The 26,733-nt window shown below is 45.6% G+C and overlaps 1 protein-coding gene across 1 annotated transcript in view; it reads left to right on the forward strand.

Annotated features, from left to right (window-relative positions):
* LOC108795411 (G protein-coupled receptor kinase 5-like) overlaps positions 1–26,733 on the forward strand; it is a 60,775-nt gene that overhangs the window by 19,938 nt on the left and 14,104 nt on the right. Inside the window, exons 2-9 of the mRNA XM_018566658.1 lie at positions 582–677; positions 6,136–6,248; positions 8,015–8,092; positions 12,710–12,810; positions 14,546–14,638; positions 18,491–18,554; positions 21,225–21,365; positions 25,341–25,532. Of these exons, the coding sequence (XP_018422160.1) occupies positions 582–677; positions 6,136–6,248; positions 8,015–8,092; positions 12,710–12,810; positions 14,546–14,638; positions 18,491–18,554; positions 21,225–21,365; positions 25,341–25,532 (878 nt within the window). The remainder of the gene's footprint in view (positions 1–581; positions 678–6,135; positions 6,249–8,014; positions 8,093–12,709; positions 12,811–14,545; positions 14,639–18,490; positions 18,555–21,224; positions 21,366–25,340; positions 25,533–26,733) is intronic.

Below are 26,733 nucleotides of genomic sequence, written 5' to 3' on the forward strand. Positions count from 1 at the left end.
TTTTTTTTTTTTTTTCTTTTCCCCCTTTTTTTTTCCTTCCCCCTTTTTTTTTCCTTTCCCCCTTTTTTTTTCCTTTCCCCCTTTTTTTTTCCTTTCCTTTCCCTCTTCCCCCTTTTCCCCCCTTAGGAAAGGTAAGATAATAGTAATACAAATAAAGTTGTTAAATACCCCAAAAAAACAAAGATAAAATGAATTTGTATACAGTGTTGTATGGTAGAGTGTTTGTCAGTCAAGCGATCACAGGACTGATAACTGAACCATGGCTGGTAATGATGGGGGATTACAGGCTGGTACTCGAGTGGTTAAACCTCTGAATGATAGAAGTTTTTGTTGTACATTGTCACATTAATCCCGATCCGAACTCCGCCATGGGGGGCAGTGAGGTCTCTACAGTATATGTGTGTATCTGTTACGTGCAGCGGATTCCTCTTTGGGTGTGAGTGGATCCAGACAAGGAAAATGTTAAGTTTTGTCTGATTTAGTTACAATGTGTTTTTTGTTTTGCCCTTTTGTTGCTTGCCGACTCTTTTTTTTTTATGTGTGCGGATCATTTCATTTAACATTGTTTTTCTAAATTTCAGGCGGAGGTGGCAAGAGGAAAGGGCGGAGTAAAAAATGGAAGGAAATCCTAAAATTTCCACATATCAGCCAGTGTGAAGACCTTAGAAAGCATTCGGGTAAGTTTACACGTGGATACATTGTTCTGTAGAGGTGGGATGCGTGCGCTCAGCGGAGGGTGCCAAAAGGGGGCATTCACTCCGAGGCATTGTGAAGGTTTCTTTTGGGGGGGTTTTTTGTAGCGATTTGTTCTCTGTTTCTATAATCTGAACTTGTCATTTTAAGAGAAATTCAGTACTCGCCTATAGACAGTTGCAGCAAGTAACAACATCTCGCCGTTCTTTGGAGTGCTTCACCCCCAAATATTTATTTATATGCAGCTTGGAGTGTGCATCAATTCCTGCACCTTCACCCCTCAGATCAGCCCCAATTCCTGCACCTTCACCCCTCAGATCAGACCCAATTCCTGCACCTTCACACCTCAGATCAGCCCCAATACCTTCACCCCTCAGATCAGCCCCAATTCCTGCACCTTCACCCCTCAGATTAGACCCAATTCCTGCACCTTCACCCCTCAGATCAGACCCAATTCCTGCACCTTCACACCTCAGATCAGCCCCAATACCTTCACCCCTCAGATCAGCCCCAATTCCTGCACCTTCACCCCTCAGATTAGCCCCAATTCCTGCACCTTCACCCCTCAGATCAGACCCAATTCCTGCACCTTCACACCTCAGATCAGCCCCAATACCTTCACCCCTCAGATCAGCCCCAATTCCTGCACCTTCACCCCTCAGATTAGACCCAATTCCTGCACCTTCACACCTCAGATCAGACCCAATTCCTGAACATTCACACCTCAGATCAGCCCCAATTCCTGCACCTTCACCCCTCAGATCAGCCCCAATTCCTGCACCTTCACCCCTCAGATCAGAGCCATTTCCAAGCGGTGAGAGGGGCCATCTTTTCACTCATAAAGTGTTAATGGTGTAACAGTTGGGTAGAGTATAGAAGGGTTAGAATCTCTGTAAGGTTATATTGTGGTCTGTATTTTTATTAAGTAATTCCTCCCACGTTCTGATTCTGTGACAACTGTCACCTTGACAGGCAATGAAGACAATGCAGATGGCAAAAAAAGCCTGCCAAGGTTATGACTTGGGATGCACTGATACAGATTTTTCGGTATCAAGCACAGATATTTATACACTATATTGCCAAAAGTATTGAGACACTCCTCCAAATCATTGGATTCAGGTGTTCCGTGAAATTTCCTTGCTACTAAATATTCCGCGGTCACCTGTTAGTGTTATTATAATAACAAAGTGGAAGCAACTGGAAACAATAGCAACTCAGCCACGAAGTGGTAGGCCATGGAACATGACAGAGCGGGGTCAGCGCATGCTGAAGCGCACAGTGCGCAGAAGTCGCCAACTGTCTGCAGAGTCAATAGCATTAAAGGCCGGCGTCCAAATACTTTTGCCACTATACTGTATTTTGGTACTTGCCGATACCGGTACTTCCACTAGCATGTAGTTGGCCTCCCGGGCAATCAAGAAGCCAGGCAGCAGGTAATGACACGCTCCATCCTGTTTGGCTGGCTCATTGCTAATAGGCCGGGAAGCCAGCTCCATGTTCCCTTGCGGCACTGCCACTCAGAGGAAATCTTCCTTTGACCGGAAGTATCAGGGATAGTTATTGGAGCATTTGGGCGAGTAAGAGTACTTGCCCAAATACTAGTATTGGTGCCGCTACTGAGTATCAGTATCGGTGCATCCCGAGTTATAACCCTTCACCAGTGTATTAAAATAAGTGTTTTATAGCTGTATGTTGCCATTGGAGAAATCTGCTTCAGGGAGTACTGGGGATATGGACACCAATAAAAATTTGACAGAGGCTGTAACCCTCCCCCCATAAAAAAAGGTTTGGTGTTGATAACAGAAGTCTCTCTCTTTTATAGGTAGAAAGCATGGTAGTTACTATCCAGTGACCAATGCTCTTGCTCTTTGATCTCCTGGGAGCTCATGGACTTGATTTAATATCCTGGGAATGTTTAAGCTCCACTTAATGAAATCTCTTCTCTTGTCTCCGCTGGGCTCGGAGAATCTTATGAAACATTCTCCGTTCTTGCGCTTTGTGGTTCGTGACATCCTGGCGTATTGCCCAGACTCTATTGGTAGACGACTTTTTACTAAATATGCTTAAAATTTTGGATACTTATATTTTTATCATTCTATATTTAGTCCGGCGCGCTCTGCTCAGCTGGCTCGTATTGTCAGTTTATTGGTGAAACCTTTGCAGATTTCTGTATTTTTTTTTCCTTTTTTGGACAAGTTTTCTGTAAGCTCAGATGGCCATTTGGGTCATTGGATTCTACCGCTGCATGCGGGCTCCGGGCATCTGACTGTCTTTTACAGGATTGGTGGAAATTACACTACAGCCAGCCATTCATGCACAACCTCTGTAGGACAACCTTGATGGTGGTCATACATGAATTTGTAGGATCAGAAAAACTCCCCCTTGCCCTCGCCCACATGGGATGGGACGCTATGCCAGGTGGCTGCAGGACCATTCTCTTTGCATACTGAATCTTATGCATGCACAGTAGGGGGCCGATTGTGAGTGATCAGGATCAAGATGGTGGCGCAGAAAATCGGAAGCCCTGAGAAGAATTAGCTGTGTGGAAGACTGTGCTGGACTTCATGTGGCTTGTAAGTTTAATTTTCCCATAGCCGGGGGAAGTTCCTCTTTTTTATTTTGGTTGGGTTTGAAGAGTGGAAGTTGAAAAGCCAACCACTGCATCATGGGAGAAAGGGAAGGGATGCATGCTCCCTCATACCCATACTTGCCAGGGACTTCATCATTCAACCATAGCAACGTGGCAAAGGTGAGTATCACTGGACAAAGTGAGAGGATTACTTTGTTATTAGAATGTTTTCTAGCACCGGGAACCAGCTCCTCTTGTTTCAAGTCTCTTCTAAAGGGTTAAATGTTCATCTGCAATACACATCTTCCAGCTCCCCCGTGACTGATCCTAATTCAGAATTGTATTAACAAGACCATGGGATCATTTTACAGTTCCCACACTCCAAATGGTTATTGGGTGACCTGGTCAATAGAAAGGTGCCTGCATTGTACTGTAGGACATCAGGGGTCTCTCTGACTTTTGCGCAGGGGCTGTACTGTGTTCTCCTAGGACTGCAGGCTACCATTGCATACCGCAAGTCCTCCTGGTGTCCGGTTTTGAGCGTCTTTTGTATCTATTCACAAGTTCACTTTGAGATGTTGGATGGGAGCTGTTAAGTTTGTTGAAATGGTCTCACTACAAATTAAAAATAGGATACAGGTGGTGAGACCCTTTTCATAGATTTGTCCAATGTGAGTCCTTTTAAAGTGAACCTGAGCACACGGGCAATCAATGCTGTCTAATATGGATGTACAGAGAGTCCTCTATCAGCCCTGTGAAGGACCGCAATACATATTTGTGTGTGATTTATAAAATATGAAGCTGCTATTCGGCAGAACGAGCCAGATTTTAGATGAATGATCATGGGGGACCCAGGGTAATCTAGGCCACATCTCCACTTTTGCTGAAGTTTGAACAAATCGGCTCACAGTTGGCTCAAGCCGAATCCTGGGCAGAAATGTAACTTTTTGAAAGGTAATTTCTCACCTTCTGTCCATATGTGTCTTTTTCAATGCGGTTGTCCAGCCACAGAAAAACCACACCACGATTACTTTTTAATAAGGGCCCAGTGCCCATTTTTTCTGTTTTGCAGTACCGGTGGCTGCTATGCCTGCTCCTTTCCGGGCCAACATTTGTGCAACATCCCCTGTGTTTTTCCCTGTTGGTGAGCTGTGAAGTATTTATGATGCTGCTCACTGCAGTGGGTGGACCCAGGCATCTCGGTCTGCACCACTCATTAATACAGCATAGTTTGGTTAACAGTCCAGAAGTTTCTTGGTCTGTCCAGCCTGATATGACCTTTTATATCTTGATTGACCATCCAGTAGACTCCTGGTCTGTCCTGCCTACCATGACCTAACATCTTCCTTGGCAGTCTAGGAGACACTTGCTCTGTCTGGCCTACCTTGACCTAACATCATCATTGGCAGTCTAGGAGATACTTGGTCTGTCCTGCCTACCATGACCTAACATCTTCATTGGCCATCTAGGAGACTCTTGGTCTGTCCTGCTTTATCATGACCTAACACCTTGATTGACCATCTAGCAGTCTCCTGGTCTGTCCTGCCTACCATGACCTTACATCTTGATTGACAGTCTAGGAGACACTTGGTCTGTCCTGCCTGCCAAGACCTAACATCTTCATTGACAGTCTAAGAGACTCTTGGTCTGTCCTGCTTACCATGACCATAACGGTGGTCCATAGCTCCACATTTTCATTCCAGGATATGATTTTCACGGTCTTCACAAACGTTGCTTTTCATAAACTAGGAAGTTGTTTTTTTTTTATTACAAAAAGTAGAATTCTATTAGGAATTGTGCAAGTATTCAGCCAGTACAAAGGATACAGGTGTACAGTGGGACATGACACCCGTCACAAGATCAGTAAGAAGCAATGGAACACTATTTTACAGGGTCACAAGGTGTACACCGAAAACTATCTGGTAATTAGGGATGTTCACACCATATCCAGACCAGATCTGCAAAAGCGGTGCAGTTTGTTTTGGTGCCTTATTCTTTTTTTAATGGGCTTTCAGATTTAATCCAATGTGTTCCAGTACATTTACATGCATTTTGGTGTGTTCCAGAAAAAATAGTGCATGCATTTCCCCACCCCCTCAGCATCAAAATGGACTGCACTGGTGTGAGCAGATCCCAGAAATACCATAGGATTACATTGGGCTGCATTTCAGGTGCGGACAAAAACTGTTCTGGTCCCGACCTGGTGTGAACTAAAGGGAAAGAGGAGAATAACTGGCTCTTTGTGATAGGATGGAAGTAAGCTAACGAGGCCCTTCAGGTCATCTCTGGTACAGAAAAAGAAGGCTGGGTAAAAAAAATAAAGGAAGCAAGGGAAGGCCAATGTATAAAAGGAGCATAGTTAAAGGAGAGAAGTAATGGAAAGAGGGTAGAGTAGGGGAACTGGTGCCCATGTAAGGGGAAGAAGGATAATGCCAAATTTAGGAGACAATGGTTAGCGTTACAGGAGGTGGTTTCTTAGAATGTGCAGAACTCATGAAAGTCAAATCTGTCACGTTGCAAGGCCGCCGGTTCCTCCATGAGCTGTAGGTGGGTGAATTTGGTGACCTATTCCTTGAGGGCGGGAAATTTGGTCTCCCAGTGTCTCGGGATCACCGCTCTGGCCTCCATGAAGTAGATGCTCAGCAGATCTTTTTTTGGTGGAAACTAGGAGAATTTAACCTAAAAACTGATCATGTTTTTAATGGATTACGTTATTCATGGAGAAGATGGCGCAAAGTAACAACTGTCCCGGAGTTTGACTCTCCGTTTCATATTACTTATCCTGTTCTAGATGAATGAATATGATCATGAATGACACGTCTTCTAATAAGGATTCCTTTTCTTCTCATTGAGTTTTGTTTTCTCCTTTACAGAAAGGGACTACACCAGCATCTGTGAGAAGCAACCAATCGGGCGAGTTCTATTCCGGCAGTTCTGTGAAACAAGGGAGCACCTCCTCAAATGCTTCCACTTCTTTGACTCTGTGGTAAGGAGATCCATTTAGATTCTCACATTGGAAATTTAAAGGCCGCGTGAAGTTTAATTTCTGGTCAACAATGGAAATCTAACGATGTATTGGGTATAATGTGCTGGTTGTCTTTGTGCATTTCGCAAACACATATTTGGGAGATTCCTCAGATATCTTCAGTTATTGTTTCCTGCCGCTGTCATAATTATCATAATGAGTTCCTTTATTGGGGACTGAATACATTATCCTTGGGGGCAACGCTTCCCTCACCGCTTCCTTCACCTCTCCTGTATAGTTCGTACCGCACATAGTTCCGGCTTTGGGGCAGAATTATGCTGATATTTCTTACAATGTGCAGCACAATACTTCTCCCTCAGACAAGAAGCTGTTGCCGGGAGTCATGGGATATGTAGTCCCATACAACAGGAGGACATTATGTGAGGCCCCTGCAAAGACCCTCCTCCTGACATACCAGTATAGCAATGAAAGTAACAGCCCAAGGATGATATTTTAAGTGGAAATATACTCAATTTATAGTTTTGCACTGCACATAATTACAAAAAAAAAAGGTAGCAGATGGATTATTGGATGGGCAGTTGTACTAATCTCTGTGAAGCTGGTCTTCTCCCCATTACTGACTTACCATGCGTTCTGCACTGTGTGGAGCGGCCATTTTGGTAGAGGCAAGGCTCTGCTTCCTCATGCCAGAGCTAACATGGTGGATGGCATGGTGATCTGATGACTGGTGGGTTAATTAGGGATGCATAGATACTTTGAGTACCAGTGCAGATACTTGGCATTTTCATGAACTACCAGGGTTGCAGCGGTTGCAGCTGGTACCTAGCTCTGGCGCTCCACCACTGTCCTGAAATCATTAGTCTGTATTGTTTTAGAAAAACAATGACAAAGTCACATGACAATAAACAAAAATGTATCAGTACTTGTAAGTACTCGGCAAGTACCAGTACTCGTACTTGCAAAACTGGTATCTGTGCATCCCTTTATATTTATAAAAAAATCGTACATTAAAACATCCCGGGAGCTCCGTGTGCTACTTACAAATGACAGCTGCCTCCTAATTTTTGACTTTTTCTCTAGTGTAGTCTTGGAGCTCAAAAGTATCGGTACCTGTACTCATACCGAGTACTGTACTTGGTATCTGTGATGGGATTACTACAAGTCCCAGAGGGACTCAGCAGATATCCTCAGCAGCAGAGCAATGAAGTCTCATTGCTTATAGTCCATTGTTTACTTCCTCCAACCCCATACCTGAAGATCTTTATCTCCGTATAGACCTGGGGCTGGAATGTAAACAATGCAGAAGCCTGTGTATTGTACTTGCAATGCACTGATCGCGATTGCCGTGTTTTGCAGGCTTGAATTGCACATTTTTATAATTCATTCTTAATGTAGTGTTTTACTTTTTTGAAAAAGGTGGCCTGTGCCTTTAAATGTTAACTCTATAGCTATCAAATGAGCTGGGATTTCGCACTTCCAGCTTTGTTGGGAGAAATGCTGATGGTAGTACCCATGCTTCCTGGAAGTGTTGGAGGCCGGGGCTGAGCTAAGTATTTGTTTGTGGGGGTGGCAAAAAATGAGACTTGCAAAAAAGCAGACCTTCCATTTGCAATGGAAGTTCCACTTTAAAATGTCCAAGTGCTTCCCAGATGGAACAAGAAGGTCAGATGTGTCCCGATATCCACCAGTTTGACTTTCCTGGTCTTGTGACCGTCAACGTTTGAGGACCTTGTTCATCCATCTCTTGACGTGTCTTCCCATCACAGGCAAACTACGAAGTGTCCCCGGATGAGAAGAGGAAGGAGACCGGAGAGACTATCATTAAAAGGTTTTTTAACTCCAAGGTGAGACTTCTCAAAAACTTTGTTTGTAAAATAGGAGATATTTGTATTTGACTTTGTATATTTAGCTCGTTCTCCCCAGGCTATGCACCTTCTGTTATGGAAAACATTTTTTTCTGTTTTGCAATATTTCTCCTTCCGTGTCTCTCTGTCAGGAGAACTCATACTGATCGTAACCTGACCTTTGACGTACCGCGTGCTTTCCAGCCATAGGACTTGATTCATATCCTGATGGACAGAGCACCACGGACAATGCAGTCACCACGGATGAATACTTTGACAGATTATATTATTTATTTTATTTCTGTAGCACTTTTCTTTCTGAGGACTCAAAGCACTTTATCTGCAGTTGGTGCTTCCAGGAGCATGTCTTTGGCGATAGTGGGTGAGGTAGCCATCTTGGGAGAGCTCAGAAGGCCAATTTAGACAGGAGCCAGTTAAAGGAGAACTATGACATGAGTGATTTCCACTCACCTCATAGTTCTAAGCCGACCTGTGACAATGAGACTGTCGCAGGTCGGCTCAGTAGATCGGGCCTGTGCCAGTGCCAGAAGTTCAACGCTGCGAAGATGATCCGGCATCACTGAGGTGTATCCTACTGGCTGATTATTACATAGGACGTCGGATACACTTCATCAGAGGTAAGTAATGTTGTAGTACTCCCTAGTGCTGGATAACCAAAACCATTTTTTTAAAGGAGTTGTAAAGTCCCAGCATTTATCATCCTGTTATAACATCAGCATTGTAATAGGAATACATTTCTGATAATACAATCAAAGCTGACATTTAATTTAACAAACAAGTTATTGAACAGGCCACTCGTGATAAATAATGTGGAATTGTTCAAGAAACTTTTGGACGATTTCTTAAGGGACCGTAATATACAGGGGTACAGGTACTCCTAGAATGAGATCCTAATAGGTTGGACTTGATGGACTAATGTCTTTATTCAACCTCAAATACTATGTAACTATGTAACTATGAAAAAATCCCTTTTATGTAGTGAGCGCTGCCTTGCCTCTGCCCATCACTTCCAACAACTTTCTGTATTCCCAGTGTGCTTTGCGTCTCCTTCCCTGCTGCTTGTTGTGATGCAATCTTCATTTCTCAAGGCTACATATCCCATCATGCATTGCTTCCAGCAAGCAATGATAATGTTACATTGTTCAGACGTTGAGTTGTTGTTCAGAAGGCCGGCTCTGTGAGAGCGGTGACACCAGGAGTTGCGTATTCACAGGGCTGGGTGGAGTGGTGTCAGTGCATTGGGGAAGTCCATCCTATGGGCATCTTCAATCAGTAAGTTTTAGATGGATATGGTTACCAGGAGTGGGATAGAACGTTAGAAAATTCAATATACAACTAGACTTTAGACTTGTTCACGCTGGAAGTGAGGAGATTAAGACATGGTTTTAATGTACAAAATGTTTGGTGACGACGGCAGCATAAGCAATAAACTTTTTACTGAAAACTCTGTAACAAGGACCTAACATTGGTGGAGAAAAGATTTAATCACAAGGGGCGTAGGGGCTTCTTCTCAGAACGGTTACATTTTGGAACTCTCTGCCACAAGCAGTGGTATGAGCAGAGAATATTGAATCATTTAAAAAGCATTTAGATGCCTTTCTCAGAGACCGTAACATACAGGGGTACAGGTACTCTTAAAAACTAAGACCACACAGGGACTTTGTTTTAGGTTTTTGCCCATAGACGCCCTTTAAAGGAGAACTATTGGGGTTAAGGCTTTTCCCATAGTTCTCCTTAGGGTAACGGGAGGACACAAACTAGCGTCCTCCAGACACCCTAGGCTCAGTATACCGCGAGCTGTAGGTCGCGGTATTCTGAGACGCCGCAGCTGAAGCGGATCCCGACAATTGTGTCGGGATCCGCCCAGCTGCGTGACTGACAGCTGGCTCTGCCTATCTAGAGGCAGAGCCAGCTGTACCCGCCCCCTCCCCCGTCTGTTCCGCCAGGCAGCGCTGGATGGGAGGGGGGAATCCAGCCGTGACAGGATCGAGAGGTGAGCGAACGCCGGTATGTGTTCGCTCACCTCCCGATCTACCGAGCCGACCTGTGACAGTCTCATTGTCACAGGTCGGCTAGAACTATGAGGGAGTGAAAAGCACTCACCTCATAGTTCTCCTTTAACTAAACTTCAGCTTTAAAGAGTCTTTAGGTTTAGCTATAGCAGACTTCACTCTGCACATTAAGCAGATGCCAAAATCCAGACAGCTGATCGGCGCCTACGTATGCCCATGCCTTTTATTATCTGGCGTTCCCCAATCGCGTAACCATGTCCTAGTTTCCCGCTGCCATATGGAGGGTTAGATTTGGAGAGTTTAAACAAATTTTGTCATCTGTCTGTATCGGAGAACTGTTCAGTTCCTGATCGGACTCTGCTCCGTAAATGGATTTTCACAGTCTCCGGGGTCGCTGATTTTTTTTCTTGAAGACCCTTCAATGAGATTATCGTTAATCCATTTCCTACAGACAGCTCGCAGTTTAGGTGACCCCCAGCAAGAGATCGTCTGTGAACGTCAAATCTAATCCCGGGGGACACTCTGTCTGTTTTGGGGTTCAGCTGCTTCCCAACAACAAAAATTGAGAGCCACTGCCTGATACGTGGGGGGTGTTTATAAATCTGTAGGTGAACCCATCAAAATATGAAACGACAAGCCACAAAAAATTTGAAGTTTGTCAAAAATGACTTGAGGCTAATTTCTGCAAGAATTACTCAACGTAGGCTCAATTTACAGAGCTTTACACCAGGATAAGAATCCTAATTTTCAGCTTTGTGGCTGTAATTTTTTCATTAGGCTAAGCTGAAAATGGCGGCCACTTTTTGAAAATAAGGATCCTCATCCTGGTGTGGATTGAACCTCGTATGTACTTGCTGAGAATACTCTTAAAGTGAACTGGTGCCCAGGCTATGCATGTTAAAGTATATATACATATATGCTGAACCAGCCAAAAAAACACTTAAAAAAAAAAAAGCCCCCATTCATCTCTGTAGCTGTAGGCGTCGTGGAGAAAGTCATTATCAAAGTTTTCAACAAAGGCACAGAAATCCAAGCTTGTTTCTATGGAAGCAGAATCTTGGCAGTCTGCCGGATCTGTAATGTGAACAACCATCAGGTGTTCCTAAACTGTAAGAAACTGACTTTAGACCAGTGGTGGTCAACTTACTTAAAGGAGAACAATGGGGATAGAGAAATACATTAATCACCCTAGTTAGAGCCGACGGGGACACTGAAGCTGTCACACGTCGGTTCTATTGATCGAGAGTGTATTGATTGCATACCGCTGATCACGGAGTTCCCGATCTTCTCCCCGCAGAGAGCGGTGACTGTCATGCATGGCTCCCTGCAGGGTTTTCCCCCCTTCCCTAGGGCAGACTGGAGGGATAGACAGGGGAAGGGGGCGGGCACAGCTGGCTCTAGAGAGGCAGAGCCAGCTGTCAATCAGGTAGCGGGGTGGATCCCGACTATTGTCAGAATCCTTCCTGGCTGCAGCGTGGCTCTGCACTGTCAGCATATAGCCGGCAATAGCCTGCTGTATGCTGAGTTTTGGGTCACAGCAGTACACTAGTAAATGTCCCCCTGTGACCCAAAAGAGAGCTATAGCCAAAAAAGGTTTGGCCATAGTTCTCTTTTAAAATAGGGGTCCTCAAGTGTGGCCCCTGACATCCCCAAAGGGTCACACGTAATATTCTTTAAATATAATGCTACAGAAAACTGTCAGACTGCAGACAGGCAAGAGCAGATGGTGAAAGACCGGGGACATGCAACAGGAGACTATGGGCATGCTAGAAGAGATGGTACTACCAGAACCCAGTCTAAGGAATATTTTTCCTTTTACTGACTTGGTTAAGCCCCAACGCATAGAAAATTCTCTGCAGTGGTCTTGAGGGCCACACAAGTGCCAAAGGGCCTCAAGTGTCCCCTGAGCCACAGGTTGGGCACCAGAGCATTAGAGTCTTTGTTGGGCAAGATTTAAGAATCGATTTACTTCACACTGCATGCTGCTACAGAGGTGAGTTATGGATTGTTTTAAAGCTCTCTTACTGCTCGTTAGGAATATGTACATTTTTCCTCACTTACCTAAGTAAGCCCTAACGCATATAGCACTGTCTTTAGTGGCCCCGAAAGCCCCACTGTAAGTGCCAAAGGGCCTCAAGTTTCCCCCTGAGCCACTCGCTGGGCACCACGGCATTAGAGTCTTTGTTGTGCGATATTTTAGAATGAATTGCTTCACACTGCATGCTGCTACAGAGGTGAGTGATGGATCGTTTTCAAGCTCTTTTACTGCTTGTTTGGAATATGTAAATAATTTAATGGTCTTATAAAGTGACCTCAATCCTTAGAATGAGTAAAATATTCTTCTGCTGTGTAAGATTTTTTTTGTAATACTATGCAATTTTAATTTTTATCAATCACGCCTTTCTAAAGAGCCATTTTGCTTTAGTTTCATGGTCTATGATGTCATCTTTATACAACCGTTTTGTAGAACTTTTAGGCCTTTTGGGACACGGAAACCAATTTCTCAGGTTCTGAGTATCATGAATTGTTATTTTAAATTGATGGCTTCTTTTAATGTTCTCCTGTTATTTTCCCTCCATCTCAGTCTCCAGATTATGTGCCGGAGATTCCTGATTCCCAGATGGAAGAATGTATATTGAATTTCGAAAAGAATCCCAGCAGGGAAGTCTTCTGCAGTTGTATTAGGTGAGAGAGAGCGCTTTCCATGAGCACTGTGACCATAGTACAAATGAAAAGCTCATAACCGCCCTGTAAAGCACGGATAGGCAACTTCGGCACGCCAGTTGTGGTGAAACTACAAATCCCATCATGCCTGTGGCTGTCGGTCTTGCAGTGCCTCATGGGACTTGTAGTTGCAGCACAGCTGGAGTGCCGGGGTAGCTTATCCCTGCTTTAAGGTCACTTTATAGGGTAAAACAGAATTCACCAGCACTCGAGGATACGTGCAAGAATTATAGGCACTTTTTTTATTGACTTGTCACATGCGTCATACAGCTGACGTTTTGGGGCCACGCAGGGTCCCTTCTGGGCAACATAGTGACACTTCAAGCACCAATTTCCCGTTAAGGTCTATATGCTGTATGGCGTGCAGGTGACTTCTTGATATTTGAGTCACCTTGTAGGGCACACAAATACCTGGGCCCATACAACGTAAAATTTGGATGGGTTTCCCCGCTTGGGAGCCGCAGGGCTGCATATAGCTGCCCATAGAGACCACTAGCTGTGTGCAGATTGTACTAGACACTTGTGTAAACACGCACATGAACAACCGCGAACACAGACTGTCAGCAAATACCGGTTTTTGTGACTTCCCTGACCTAACCCCACCTTTCCCCTCCGCAGATGCCTACTGGTTTGTTGTTGAAGTCTATGGAGTGCAGGCACTTGCCAAAACTCCATAGACCTTTATACGGCTGTGTTTTCCGAAGCCAGAGACAAAGTGAGATGACTTCATAGAAAGTTATAGTGCTGTAAAGAGCAAGCAGGGCCAGGAAGTAAACCAACATTGGAGGCCATGGCCATCGAAAACTAAGTAATGCCAAATTACAGATTTGTTTTTTTTGGCCTGACGAAGGGCTTGTTGCCTAAAACCTTGGCCAGTGTACTGCAACACTCATTGTTGAATTTGATAAACATTGAGCCATTGGCCAAAAATAAGTCGCCACCTCGGGCAGTGTTATGATCTGGGGTTGCTTCAGTTGGTCAGGTCTAGGTTCAGCAACATTATGTTCCCAAATAATGAGGTCAGCTGCCGACCTGAATATACTGAATGACCAGACTTTCCATCAATTGACTGTTTCTTCCCTGATGGCACATTGGGCATATTCCAAGATGACAATGCCAGGATTCATCGGGCTCAGATTGTGAAAGAGTGGTTCAGATGAGACCTCATTTCCATGTGTGAAAAGAGGATTTTTGCTCATGCATGGTTGGACATTTGGCGTCAAGTCAGCTTCACCTCGTCCACTAAGCTAAGTGAAGAAGGTAAAGGTCTGCTGACTTTATTCTTGCAATCCCGTGTCATCAAAAATACAGTTTGCATCAGTTTTCCTTGGACACTGTTGGACGTTCTTTGCAAATTGCATTTTCAGTTGGCTTCACCTCATTCACTTTGGGATATGAGCATGTTCTTCTCCTTTTATGGATTCAAAGTCTGGTGTACAAGGATGGACATCCTCCACAAACCCCATTGTGTTTTCGTTGTGTATACAGAGCAAAACCACCCAGAATTAAGTTCTATCTCTGGTGTAACGTGGCATGTGTAGGACTCTGGTGATCTCTACCCGGCTTCATTCACAACTGACCAAGCTATTCTCCTTAGATGTGCTCTAAGAACTAGAATTAAGTTGTAGGGTTGTGTTGCTTGTTCCAGTTGTCCATCGCACCATTTCACATTTTCTGTGTTTTTGTTGGTTTTCAGCCTCCTCCATGAATTCCTGAGGGGGTCTCCCTTCAGAGAGTACCAGGAAAGCATGTACTTTGATCGCTTCTTGCAATGGAAATCCCTTGAAAGGTAAGAAGGGGGGACCTGAAAGTAGTGCCAGGACAAGGTCCTTTAGCACCCAATGCAGAAAAGGCCAAAGTAGCACAGTGGTGTAGCGGTTGGCACTTCTGTCTTGCAGCACTGGGGGCCCCTGGTTCGAATCTTTGCCATGTCACTATCTGCAAGGAGTTTGCAGAGGTTCCTCCAGGTACTCCAGTTTCCTTCCACACTCCAAAGACATACTAGAAGGTTAATTGGCTCCTGTCTAAATTGGCCCTTGTATCTGAGATGGGGACCTTAGATTGTAATCTCCTTCAGGGCGGGGACTGATGTGAATGTGCAACTATGTAAAGCACTGTGTAAATTGTCGGCACACTATATAAATACTTGTAATAAGTAACCCCCTCCCCCATGTGCTGGGAATTACCTTGGCAGCATAAGTTGCAAGAAGTGCCCAAGGCAGTTGACTCTCCTGCCTACTCCTAGGTCTGGCCCTACCTGGAAGGAAGCAGGAGTTCCTATCCTAAAAACAAGCATGCAAAGGGGACCTCATTCACATAATCCGGAGGTGCCTGAAACTGGTCCGCTGCTAGCAGGATGTGTTTGATATCAGTCATTGAGCATTCCAACTGCATTGCTCTCCTTAGCCAAAGCTGAGCCTTCTGGGAATTTTGGAACTTGCCTGTGGAATTGGCAGGAACTTGAACCCCCCCCCCCAAATACTGGCTATCCTCCCAACCCCCCACAGCACATCGCTTGAATGCATAAGGTAAATTCCATCCTACTTTTAGAAAGTTTAAGATCTGTCCACAAGGGAAGTTTTAAAAAATTTGGAAAGATCCGGAGCAGCTGGCTGAGCAAGCCTACCCTGGCACCACGTGCTTGGTTGAGTAGAGTTTTAGGATATTCCAGTCCACATGATAGATGGCTGCTCAGTCCCCTTTTAAAGGATAAGTTCACATTAAAGCAAAGTGCCCTCATTCTTTTTGCACTGACACCCCGCCGCCCCTCTCCACAGATGCGTACATACTTCGAGCCGACCGCTGCGGCCTCCAGTGTTTGTTTACCTTGCGGCTGTGTCTAAGCATTACAGCCCCATAGACTTCTATAAGGCTACATTTATATTATAGGGGGAACCTCACCAAGTCCATCCTGCGGTCAGACAGATCTCATTGGTTATTCCAATGGTTTGAACCCCAACAAAAACTCTTCAAATTAGCTCACTGGCTCGTAAGGCAGTTCTCAATCTACACAGGCCTCCCTTGATGGGTTCCCCCGGGAGCAAGTCGAAGTATAGGACTACAAATGGGCACCAAACCACAAAATGGAAGAGTCCAAAGTGCCTTTAATTGTTCGTAATACCATCATATCAATACAGCCAACATGTTTCAGGGGCGAAAAAGATCCCTCTTCACCAGGGCTTAAGAGAATAGAGTAAGGACTTCAATGGACTCAAAGGAAACCATAACCAAATGGAAATATATTTGATCTGGTAAAAAAAAAATTTCATCAACGGCACCTGCTTTCTTATTGTGTTGTGTTAACCCCTGATGAAAGGGTAGTTTTGTTGCCCCCAAAACGCAGCACTTCTATTTTTGGGGTATAAAAGTAAGAAAAAGCACCACACCCCTAATAAGACCATGCTAGCAAATTAGTCTGTATATGCAAAAATTCATGGCATCCAGAGTGATACACCCCAAACAAGATGTGCTCAAATACATTGGGATAACTGGAGGGGAACTCACCCCCCACCCCTGTTGAATGCCACCTCCCAGTAATAGACTCTTTTTCAGGACGACCGGCCAAAGGATGATTAAGGTAGTCTATTAAGCACTCAGGACGCCATATGAATTTCTGCCTGCACAATCTAATTGGGGATTGAGCTATTACCCAAGGCCAATGTAGACCTAAATTCCTAGTTTCCCAGCTGGGTTAGTAAAGACTTTACGTAGCAGAGGGCTTATTCCGTAACTAGTTTTCTTTCAGCAATCATTTAGCATGGAAAGCACATAGCACCAACAGCTGTACCAAACAAGCCTGACCTCTAGTGGCGGCAATTGGCATATGAAATATTGTCATAAAACCATGGCCCAGATCACAGTAAGGCAGCATTGCCCTCATTGGTATCTCCCATGTTTTGGTAAATAAACAGGTAGTGTGCTCTCTGCCTAACCATGGACAGTGGTCTTTCTCATTCCTACTGTACAGCAAATATTAACTCTTGGGGGGCTGATTTAGAAAGGGTTTCCACCATTCGCACAACTAGATGAAGCCGAGGAGCACAAGAATGTCCCCAGAATTTTCCTTCGTCAATCAGCCCCTTGGTAGGGATGCACCGATACTAGTGTTGGTATCGGTGCCGATGCTGAGTATTTGGACGAGTACTCGCCCAAATGCTCCGATGCCTAGCCCGATACTTCCGGTATCAGAAAGCAGGGCAGCATGTCATTTCACACTTCTTGGCTTCCTGATTGGCCAGGAAGCCGGCTCCCTCGTCGAAGTCGTGTAGTGATGCGGCGCTCGGATTTCTGATCGGCCGGGAAACCGGCTTCATGCTCCCTCATCACCTCATGATGAGGGAGCATGGAGCCAGCTTCCCGGCCAATCAGGAAGCCGGGCGCCGCGTCATTACACAGCGCCCGGCTTCCTGATTGGCTAGAAAGCCGGCTCCATGCTTTCTGGTCACCTAGTGACGAGAAGCATGAGAACGGCTTCCCTGCTAATCGGGAAGCCGGGTGGTGAGTCATTACATGCCGCCTGGCTTTCTTAATGGGACTTCCGGTATCGGTATTCGGTATCGGTGCATCCCTACCCCTTGGTGATGAGTGCCATTTTTGAGTCATTTAGCGGTCAGGCACCTGCAAGTCAGCTAAATTAGGACCCCACCTGGAGCTCCTCCCACTGGACCAGCGCGCCGCTGACTCGTCCCTGCTCTCTCCTGTGATGTGATGATCGATCACCGTCACACGGACACAGTGAGTGAGGGCAGATTGGGGGGGGAGATTTATTAAGCAATTATGTATTGTCTGCACTGTATTAGCAGTATATACTCTATATAGAGTATATACTGCTAATACAGTGCAGACAATACATTTACAATTATACTAACATGAATGTATTAAATGATCTGTATGTAGCCCTGTACTATGGATCATTTAACCCATTCATGTTAGCAGAGGATCATTGTAAATGTATTGTTGCAGGCACTCTATATGTACATGTACTATATACTACATATAGAGTGCACTGAACAATAGATTTACAATTATCCTCTGCTAATATGAATGGGTTAAATGATCCGTAGTACATGATATGTAGCCCTGTACCCCCTTTTCCACTTACAGAGCTAGGTTATTTTTCTTTTAAATAAATATTAATGTAATTTTATTGGTATCTATCTACCAGTAGCTGCCTCATTTCCCACCCTCGGCTTATATTCGAGTCAATACTTTTTCCCAGTTTTTTTTGGTAAAATTAGGTACCTCGGCTTATATTCGGGACGGCTTATACTCGAGTATATACGGTAATATTGATGTTTTTGGACTCTGGTGCTCTCATTAGACTCCATCTTCAAATCTGGGCTCCTTGTGTTAGGGACAACCTGTTTTTGTTGAGAGCTGCCTCACCAGCGCCATTATGCCTTATGACGACCTGACCGATCTTCTGATCATTTGAATCCAGAGCCTCATCTCCATCATGTAAAATGGTAACTTTGAGCACCGTATGTGGTGAGATTGGTCTAGGAGCACGGGGAAGGGTCATGCTGCTATCATCAAAGCCTGTGAGATGCTGTCATACCATCACTGATCATGTAGATGACCTTGATGGAGATGCGGTGTTATGATGAAACAATCCTAACCAGTTTGGTGTTTTGTTTTGCAGGCAAACGGTTACGAAGGACACTTTCCGGCAATACAGGGTGCTGGGAAAAGGAGGATTTGGAGAGGTAACTTGCCCTTACTGTTCCTTTTATGGTCCACCATTAATGGCGTCCTACCCTTTCCTGGTCTTTGATGTTCCTCCTCGGGTTTCATCACTACATCAGCAACAGTTCTCACATTTTGTAAAATTATATCAAAGTAGAACTGACACCATGAACTTAGTTGTATATAGAGTAATGGAGGGTTATAACCCGTCAACTTTGTTTTGCCATCTGTGTCCCATTGAAGGGGTTCCCTTCACTTCCCGTGTGATAGCCACAACAGGAAGTGAAAGAAAACCCCTCCAAAGAGAGGGAAATCCCAGAACTAGTGTCCCCATCTATTCCTGTTCTGGTGACTGCCCAAAATTTGGGATTTTCTTTCACATTCCTTGATGACATTCACCAGGACACATGGAAAAGGTGAATCTCCTTAACAGGGACACATACAGCAATAGAGACCTATAGTCCATATACCCATCACACTCTTAAACGCTGTTCCATAAAAGTTAGGTGGGTGCAACGGCAGTCGACGGATGGCCACCGTCTATATGCATAAGTAGAAGTATGGACACCGGCACTCCAATGGCAAATCAGATACGTCTATTGCTTGACGTACATGCAGCACAGCATAACACACTTAGTGCAACGTTTTGGGGTCTCACCGGATCCCTTTCATCAGGCAGAACAAGTGATCCCTTGTTCTGCCTGATAAAGTGGATCCTGTGAGACCCCGAAATGTTGCACTAAGTGTGTTATGCTGTGCTGCATGTACGTCAAGCAATAGAGACCTGACACGTTCCCTAATCCCTCTCCACTCTATCCAAAAGCACAAAAACAAAATGTGATTTCACAATCTGGGGTATTGCAGCTCTTGCACATATCTCATGGGAGCAGAATATATTCGTAAAAGGAAAACACATCACATGAAGATGGGGTGGTTCATACCCCCTGCCCCTTTATTTCTGCCTAAATACCTGGGTCACTGGCCATGCTGTGGCCCTACATAGCGGCCCAACTCAGTTTTGAATTAAATATGAGAAAGATGTCACCAGCACACCGAGTTCCTTCAAGGATAATCAATCGTGGATTTATTGAAAACTCATTCCAAAAACACAAGCGCTTTCGGGGCCGCACAGGGTCCCTTCATCAAGCAAAGTTATCATGAAGGCCCTGAAAGCGCTTGTGTTTTTGACATGAGTTTTCAATAAATCCACGATTGATTATCCTTGAAGGAACTGGTGACATCTTTCTCATATTTTTGCAATTGGCGGCGCCATCCGCAGTCATTCCAAGCACCCTTCCCTGTATACGGGACTTTCTGGTAAGGAGTGCAACAAGCTTTCTCTATCATTTTCCAACTCAGTTTTGGGCCCATTCACAGTGCTGCAGTACCGTGCCCTTGGAGCATTGTGTTGCCATTCATTTGAATGGCACCCCGATGCACCCTCCCAGTGGCAGTGTGTTGTGCCACAATACCGTGCTCTAGGAGCATTGTGTTGCAATTAATTTGAATGGCAGCCCGATGCCTCCTATCGGTGGCAGTACGGTACATGGAACCGCAATACCGTGCGTTGCAATACAGTGGAATAAAGTTGTGCGTGCCACCAGGAGGTGTGTTGGGGTGCCACCTGAATGGCAACACACCTAGCACATGACACCACACACTTGGTGCGATAGCATGCGCTATAATACAAAACGCAAAAATAATCCCCAGCGCACCTGCCAGCTGGCCTGCAACAAAACAAGTTACCCTGTCAACAGTGTGCGTGAAAAACAGAGGTATTAGTTGCCCAAAACTTTGGCCAAAAATATGTAGAAGCCACACTGCCGCGCCAAGGCTCCTCTGCAAAGTGTGGTCCTAACTCTATTTATATGAGTCTCCATGTTGGAGCATATTAATGCAGCCGATAAATTAAATGCAGGTGTACCTGGAGGTAGCCTACTTCTCCTCAAAAGGTGCAGGGACACACCAGAGGCTCGGCAATCCAAAATGCACGCTGGGACCTTGCGATAACCTACCCTTGGCACAGCACTGTGCATGGGCCTTTTATCTCATTGGGTGTATGATTACTGTAAAATAAGATCTGAGGTCTTCTCCGGTACTGATCCGCAGAAACCTGAGTTTTTACGTTTGTGCCCGTCCAGGCACTGAAGTACGCTTCAAAGTCACCATTTTTATAAGATGGTAATCTCATTCATTAAGTGTACTTTAGATGGATGATATTATCAGTGTGCTGCGGCTCCTTTATTGTCCAATCACAGCCACAGGTGGTTCCTAGACCAAGACTGTGCTTCTTTAAGTAGAGTGTAGTCCACAGGGAGTCTAAGGACATGATTGAGTTGTCTGGTGGGGGTACCTGGATCATAAGACTAGTTTCCTTTACAGAGCAGAGAGATGACCACCTTAGTGTCCTGCTCAAAAGACAAAGTAGGGACAGTGAGGTCTACATCACTGTATTTCCCTAACTGTGGGTTATGGCAAAGAATAGAGCTTTGCAGTTGCACTTTAAACATGGGGGGCGTTAGGTATAGCTTCCCCCCATAGCAACTGTATCCTTTGTTGCTATGGGCAACAGTTACAATGCTAGTTATCATCATCCAGCATTTGGGTCAGGTTTTTCTATTTTGTATCATGTTGTACGGCCCTTCCCGGTCCCGGTGCCCTTTATTGACCTTTCTCATTTATGGTTCTAGGTGTGCGCCTGCCAGGTCCGTGCCACAGGCAAAATGTACGCATGTAAGAAGCTGGAGAAGAAAAGGATCAAGAAAAGGAAAGGGGAATCGATGGCGTTAAACGAGAAACAGATCCTGGAAAAAGTGAACAGCCGTTTTGTGGTATGTTGGGGTTTTTAATGGACGCTGGGAGACATACGTGTATGTCCAGGCATTACCCACATTTACCCCCCAGTCCTCCCTCTCCCCCTCCAGATCATGTCCCGGCATTATTTTCACCTTTTACCAGCTTTTAATACTCCCGGTGACATCACCGAGACTGAGCTTTCAGCAGCTGGAGGCTCCGTTCCTGGTGATATGGAAATGCCGCTCCCAGAACGACATCTCTCAAGAGCCCTTTCCCTACACACGGTCTCTTATGCCCATTATGACCCAACAGGCCAGGAGACTCCTTGTTTGTCATGCCAGTCTACGCTTGCAAGCATTTGGCAGGCTGTGCCAATGAACCTGCCCACAATTCCACCCACATTCATGCCCATTGCCTGCTATGATTCTTATTGGATTATGGGAATTGTAGTTTGTTTCATTGGCCCTGCATTGGCAGTTCACTAATTCCTCCTCCTGGTGCCCAGCAATAGCTGGGCCCTCTGATTCAAGGCGATGATGTCACTGGGTTTTACAAGGTATATTACATGGGGGGGGAAAAAAAAATCATATGTTAATTTTGTATAGGCAGGAAGTATGGGCGTATGGAAAGTATGGAAGTTCAGTTTGGGGGAGGGGGTTGCTGATGTGACCATGTTTAATGTTACATGCAGAATACGGGTGTAACATGGTCCCAAAGGTAACCTTAGTCTTTAAGTAGGGATGCACCAATTCTGATTACTAGTATCGGGGCCGATACCGAATATTTGGGCGACTAGTCGTACTCGCCCAAATGCTCCGATACCTTCCCCGATACTGGGAGGTGCCACGAGGGAACATGGAGCTGGCTTCCCAGCTAATCAGAAAGCCAGGAGGCGGGTAATGACTAGCCGCCCCGGCTTCCTGATTGGCCTAGGAAAGCCAGCTTCATGCTGTTTGGCTGGCTCAATGCTGATTGGCCCGGGAAGCTGGCTTCCAAGCCAATTAGCATTGAGACGGCCAAACAGCATGGAGCCCTCTTCCCAGGCCAATCAAGAAGCCTGGCGGGGGTAAAGTTCTGCTTCCAGGTTGGCTGGCTTCCCGGCCAATCAACATTGAGCCAGTCGGAAAGCATGGAGCCGGCTTCCCAGGCCAATCAGGAAGCCGGGCGGCTAGTCATTACCCGCCGCCTGGCTTCCTAATTAGCTGGGAAGCCAGCTCCATGCTAGCAGAAGTACCGCTATCGGCGAGTACCGAAATATAAATATCAGTGTCAGTGCATCCCCCTACCCAAGTCCTTGCTGGCTCTTTACATTTGTCTGGGACCCCAACAAGGTGATGTTGCTCTACATTCTGTGACACACAGCCCGGCAGGGGCCCGAACTTCTTGATTGCGCCATAATTCTGGTGTTCATGAAATCCGTAGAAGTACATGGAGAATGCCTTCCAGACAGGACTGCCAGCAGAGGCCTGGCTGTCATGGCCATACCAAATATTGGGCAGAAGGGAGGTTTCTTTCCATCAGAGCACTAAACAGCAATGACGACTTGGCATGGAATCCGTCCCCATTTTACTCCACACCATAATGATAAAGGGTGGGCGTAGGGCAGAGGTGGGCAACCCCCGGCCCTCTAGCTGTACTTTAACTCCCATAATCCTCTGCCTCTGGGAGTCATGCCTGTAACTGTCAGACTTGCAATGCCTCATGGTACTTGTAGTTCCACACCAGCTGGAGGGTCAGAGTTGCCCACGCCTGGAGTAGGGTTTTATTGGAAAGTATAGAGAAGAGGGGCGTGTTGTACAGACTTCAGTACTTTGTAATCTGATCGGCCATTGCGACATGAACATTTATATGAACAGCCTGGCACTCGGTCATTAACACCTTTATCAACAGCGAACATCTATGAACAGTTGTGCCAACTTGGCCAGACTGATGTCGTTATCCAACTGCTGGAAGCCGTATTCAAAATAAATTGTGTGCTAATGACGCAGTGCAGCAATCCCGCATCAGCCGCGTACAGTCCAACAATAGTGCAGCTAAGACGTCATCCGGAAACCATTTGTTGGATGATTTAAGTGGTCGGTTTCCCTCAACAGTCTTCATTTTAGTTACATCAGGTTTTACTGTTTACTGGTATTTTGATTAGTTTTGTATGTTTGAAGTGGAATTCTAGGAATTTCCAGGAAGTGGGGAATGGTTAGAAGTTGAACTTTTGTAAGTGTTGTCACCACTGATGACATTTCACATAACTTCCTGTCACTCCGGAAGAAGTCACCTGGACGGGAAGACAGGGGACATCCCCCAGTAGGGATTCACCAATACTAGTATCCCGATACCGGAACTTCTGGTATCAGGAAGCCGGGCAGCGAGCTCCATGATCCCTCATCACCAAGGAGCATGCAGCTGGCTTCCCGGCCAATCAGGAAGCCGGAGGGGCGGGTAATGATTCACCTGGTGACGAGGGAGCCTGAAGCCAGCTTCCCGGCCAATCAGGAAGCTGGGCGGCTTGTAATGACTCGCCTCCTGGCTTTCTGAGTGGTCGCGAAGCTGTGGTCGGTGACGAGGGAGCATGGAGACGGCTTCCCTGCTAATCGGAGAGCCCAGTGGCGAGTCATTACATGCCGCCCGGCTTCCTTAATGGGACATCCGTAATTGGTATTCAGTATTGGCGTGTAGCAAATATCGGTACTGGTATCGGAAAAAAAAAATCAGTACTCGTACCGAAAAACCAGTATCAGTGCATCCCTAGTTAAGACCACCGCTGTCTATGTGCCCTTTGGGATCATCCTCAATGACAATGATTTTGGGGACACAAAATGACAAGAAATCTATCCAGCAAGGACACAGGAAGAGATGAGAACCTGACCAACATTCTGCACCTCCCATTCTACCCAAAATGTTTTGAAAATTACCAGTAAAGTAAAAAAAACCTGTCTTGGCATCTAGTTGCCCTCTAGCTTCTAAAGTCATTCAGGGTCCTCTGGCCTGAAGACCAGTTCTCACCTCCAGCCTTGGACATGCTTGGACCACTTGCTGGGTTGAGTGGTTTAACTGCAAGACCACATTGCTCAGCATGTTGTCTGAGAGAGAGAGGTCTTCGCAAGGTCCAGAACTGGAATTTCATGGGGAGTTTCTCCTCCGCGGTCCCCAAACTTTTAAAAAGAAGTTTTGTACAACATACCAATAAAATCCAACAGCAGCAGTTGCTTTTTGCATGAGCTTGTAGCTTTCTAATTTAGGGAAGAAGTGGTGGTGCGTCCTCCAGCCTTAGACCTGCTTGTACCTTTCGTTGGGGTTGTGTCGTCATGTGCATTTGAAGGATGGAATGCAAGATCACATTGCTCAGCATGTTTGAGAGAGGTGATTGCATGGACCTGAGCTGTAATTTAATGGGGAGCTTCCTTTTCATGGTCCCAAAGTGTTGAAAAGAGCTTTTCATAATACCAATTAGGGAATAAGTGGTGGTGGGACCTCCAACTTTAGACCTGCTTGGACTCTTCTTTGGGTTTTGTGGTCATGTGCATTTGAAGGATGAACTGCAAGGCCGCTTTGGTCAGCATGTTGTTTGAGAGAGGTCATTGCGTGGCCTGGAGCTGGAATTTCATAGACCGTTTCCCTTCTGTGGCCCCCAACTGTTAAAAAGACGTTTTGTCCAACATATAACCCGAAGTTGCCTTTTGCTTGAGCTGGCAGCTTCATTAAATGGGGATAAGAGGTGGTGGGTCCACAGTAGATAGTTGGATGTATCTTCAACCACCCTATACTCCCTGTCACAGAATAGACCTCTACCAATAGATCTTAAACCTTTCAGTTGATCACATCCCATTGAGGTGTTGGTAATAGATTATAGAATGATGTCCTCGTCAGTATAGAAAACAACAGATGTGTGTGCTAACAATGTTTTTGTCGCTGATTTTATAGATAACTTGGAAGTCCTAGTATGTATATGTAGTTCACAAACATCACATGGCCTGGCATTGAACGAGGTGTCTTGCTTCTTTTTTTATATACAGGTAAACTTGGCGTATGCGTATGAAACAAAGGATGCTCTCTGTCTGGTTCTCACCATCATGAACGGCGGGGACCTCAAGTTTCACATCTACAGCATGGGCAATCCCGGATTTGAGGAGGAGCGAGTATTTTTCTATGCTGCTGAGATCTGCTGTGGGTTGGAGCACCTTCACCAGGAGGGCATAGTGTACAGGTGGGCATTTGACTGATGTGCTTAGGTGGGCATATAACCCATGTATACCTTCACCAGGAGGGCATACCAGGAGGGCATAGTGTACGGGTGAGCATATAACCCATGTATACCTTCACCAGGAGGGCATAGTGTACGGGTGGGCATATAACCCATGTATACCTTCACCAGGAGGGCATAGTGTACAGGTGGGCATATAACCCATGTGGGTCTTCACCAGGAGGGCATAGTGTACAGGTGAGCATATAACCCATGTGTGTCTTCACCAGGAGGGCATAGTGTACGGGTGAGCATATAACCCATGTATACCTTCACCAGGAGGGCATAGTGTACGGGTGGGCATATAACCCATGTATACCTTCACCAGGAGGGCATAGTGTACAGGTGGGCATATAACCCATGTGGGTCTTCACCAGGAGGGCATAGTGTACAGGTGAGCATATAACCCATGTGTGTCTTCACCAGGAGGGCATAGTGTACAGGTGAGCATATAACCCATGTATACCTTCACCAGGAGGGCATAGTGTACAGGTGGGCATATGACAAATATGTATAGGTGGCCATATAACCCGTGTGTATTTTCAACAGGAGGGCATAGTGTACAGGTGGGCATGTTACCCATGTGTCCCTGCAGCAGATGGGCATAGTGCACAGGTGGGCATGTTACCCATGTGTGCCTTCACCAGGACGGAATAGTGCACAGGTGGGCATAGGACCAATGTGTGGAGGGGGGTATATAACCCATGCGTGCATTCACCAGGAGTGCAAAGTGTACAGGTGGGCATTTGATGTATGCAGGTGGGGATATTACCCTAAGAGTACCTTCACCTGGTGGGTATAGTGCAGAGGTGGCTATATGACCAATTTGTACCTTCACCAAGAGGTCATAGTCTACAGGCAGGCAAATTCCAGACATGTACCCCTACCAGATGGGTATATGACCGACGCGACTGTGCTTCTCCAAGAGCACAGTGTACTGCTTGGCATTTGCCTTGTGTGTAGCTTTACAATGAGGGCATGTTGTTCAGTTATGTTCTATGTGAATCTTCCCTAGGAGGGCATAGTGTGCAGGTGGGCATATTACTGATGTGTACAAGTGGGCATAAGACCGCTGCAACATGTAGTCCTGAAAATGATGTCTTATGGGAGCAAAATACTACCCTGTCAGTAAGACCAAGTGATCCAGTAAAACCAACGTTCAGAAA

The sequence above is a fragment of the Nanorana parkeri genome, unplaced genomic scaffold (genome assembly GCF_000935625.1).
Source record: "Nanorana parkeri isolate BGI_ZX_2015 unplaced genomic scaffold, ASM93562v1 scaffold967, whole genome shotgun sequence".
NCBI lineage: Eukaryota > Metazoa > Chordata > Amphibia > Anura > Dicroglossidae > Nanorana > Nanorana parkeri.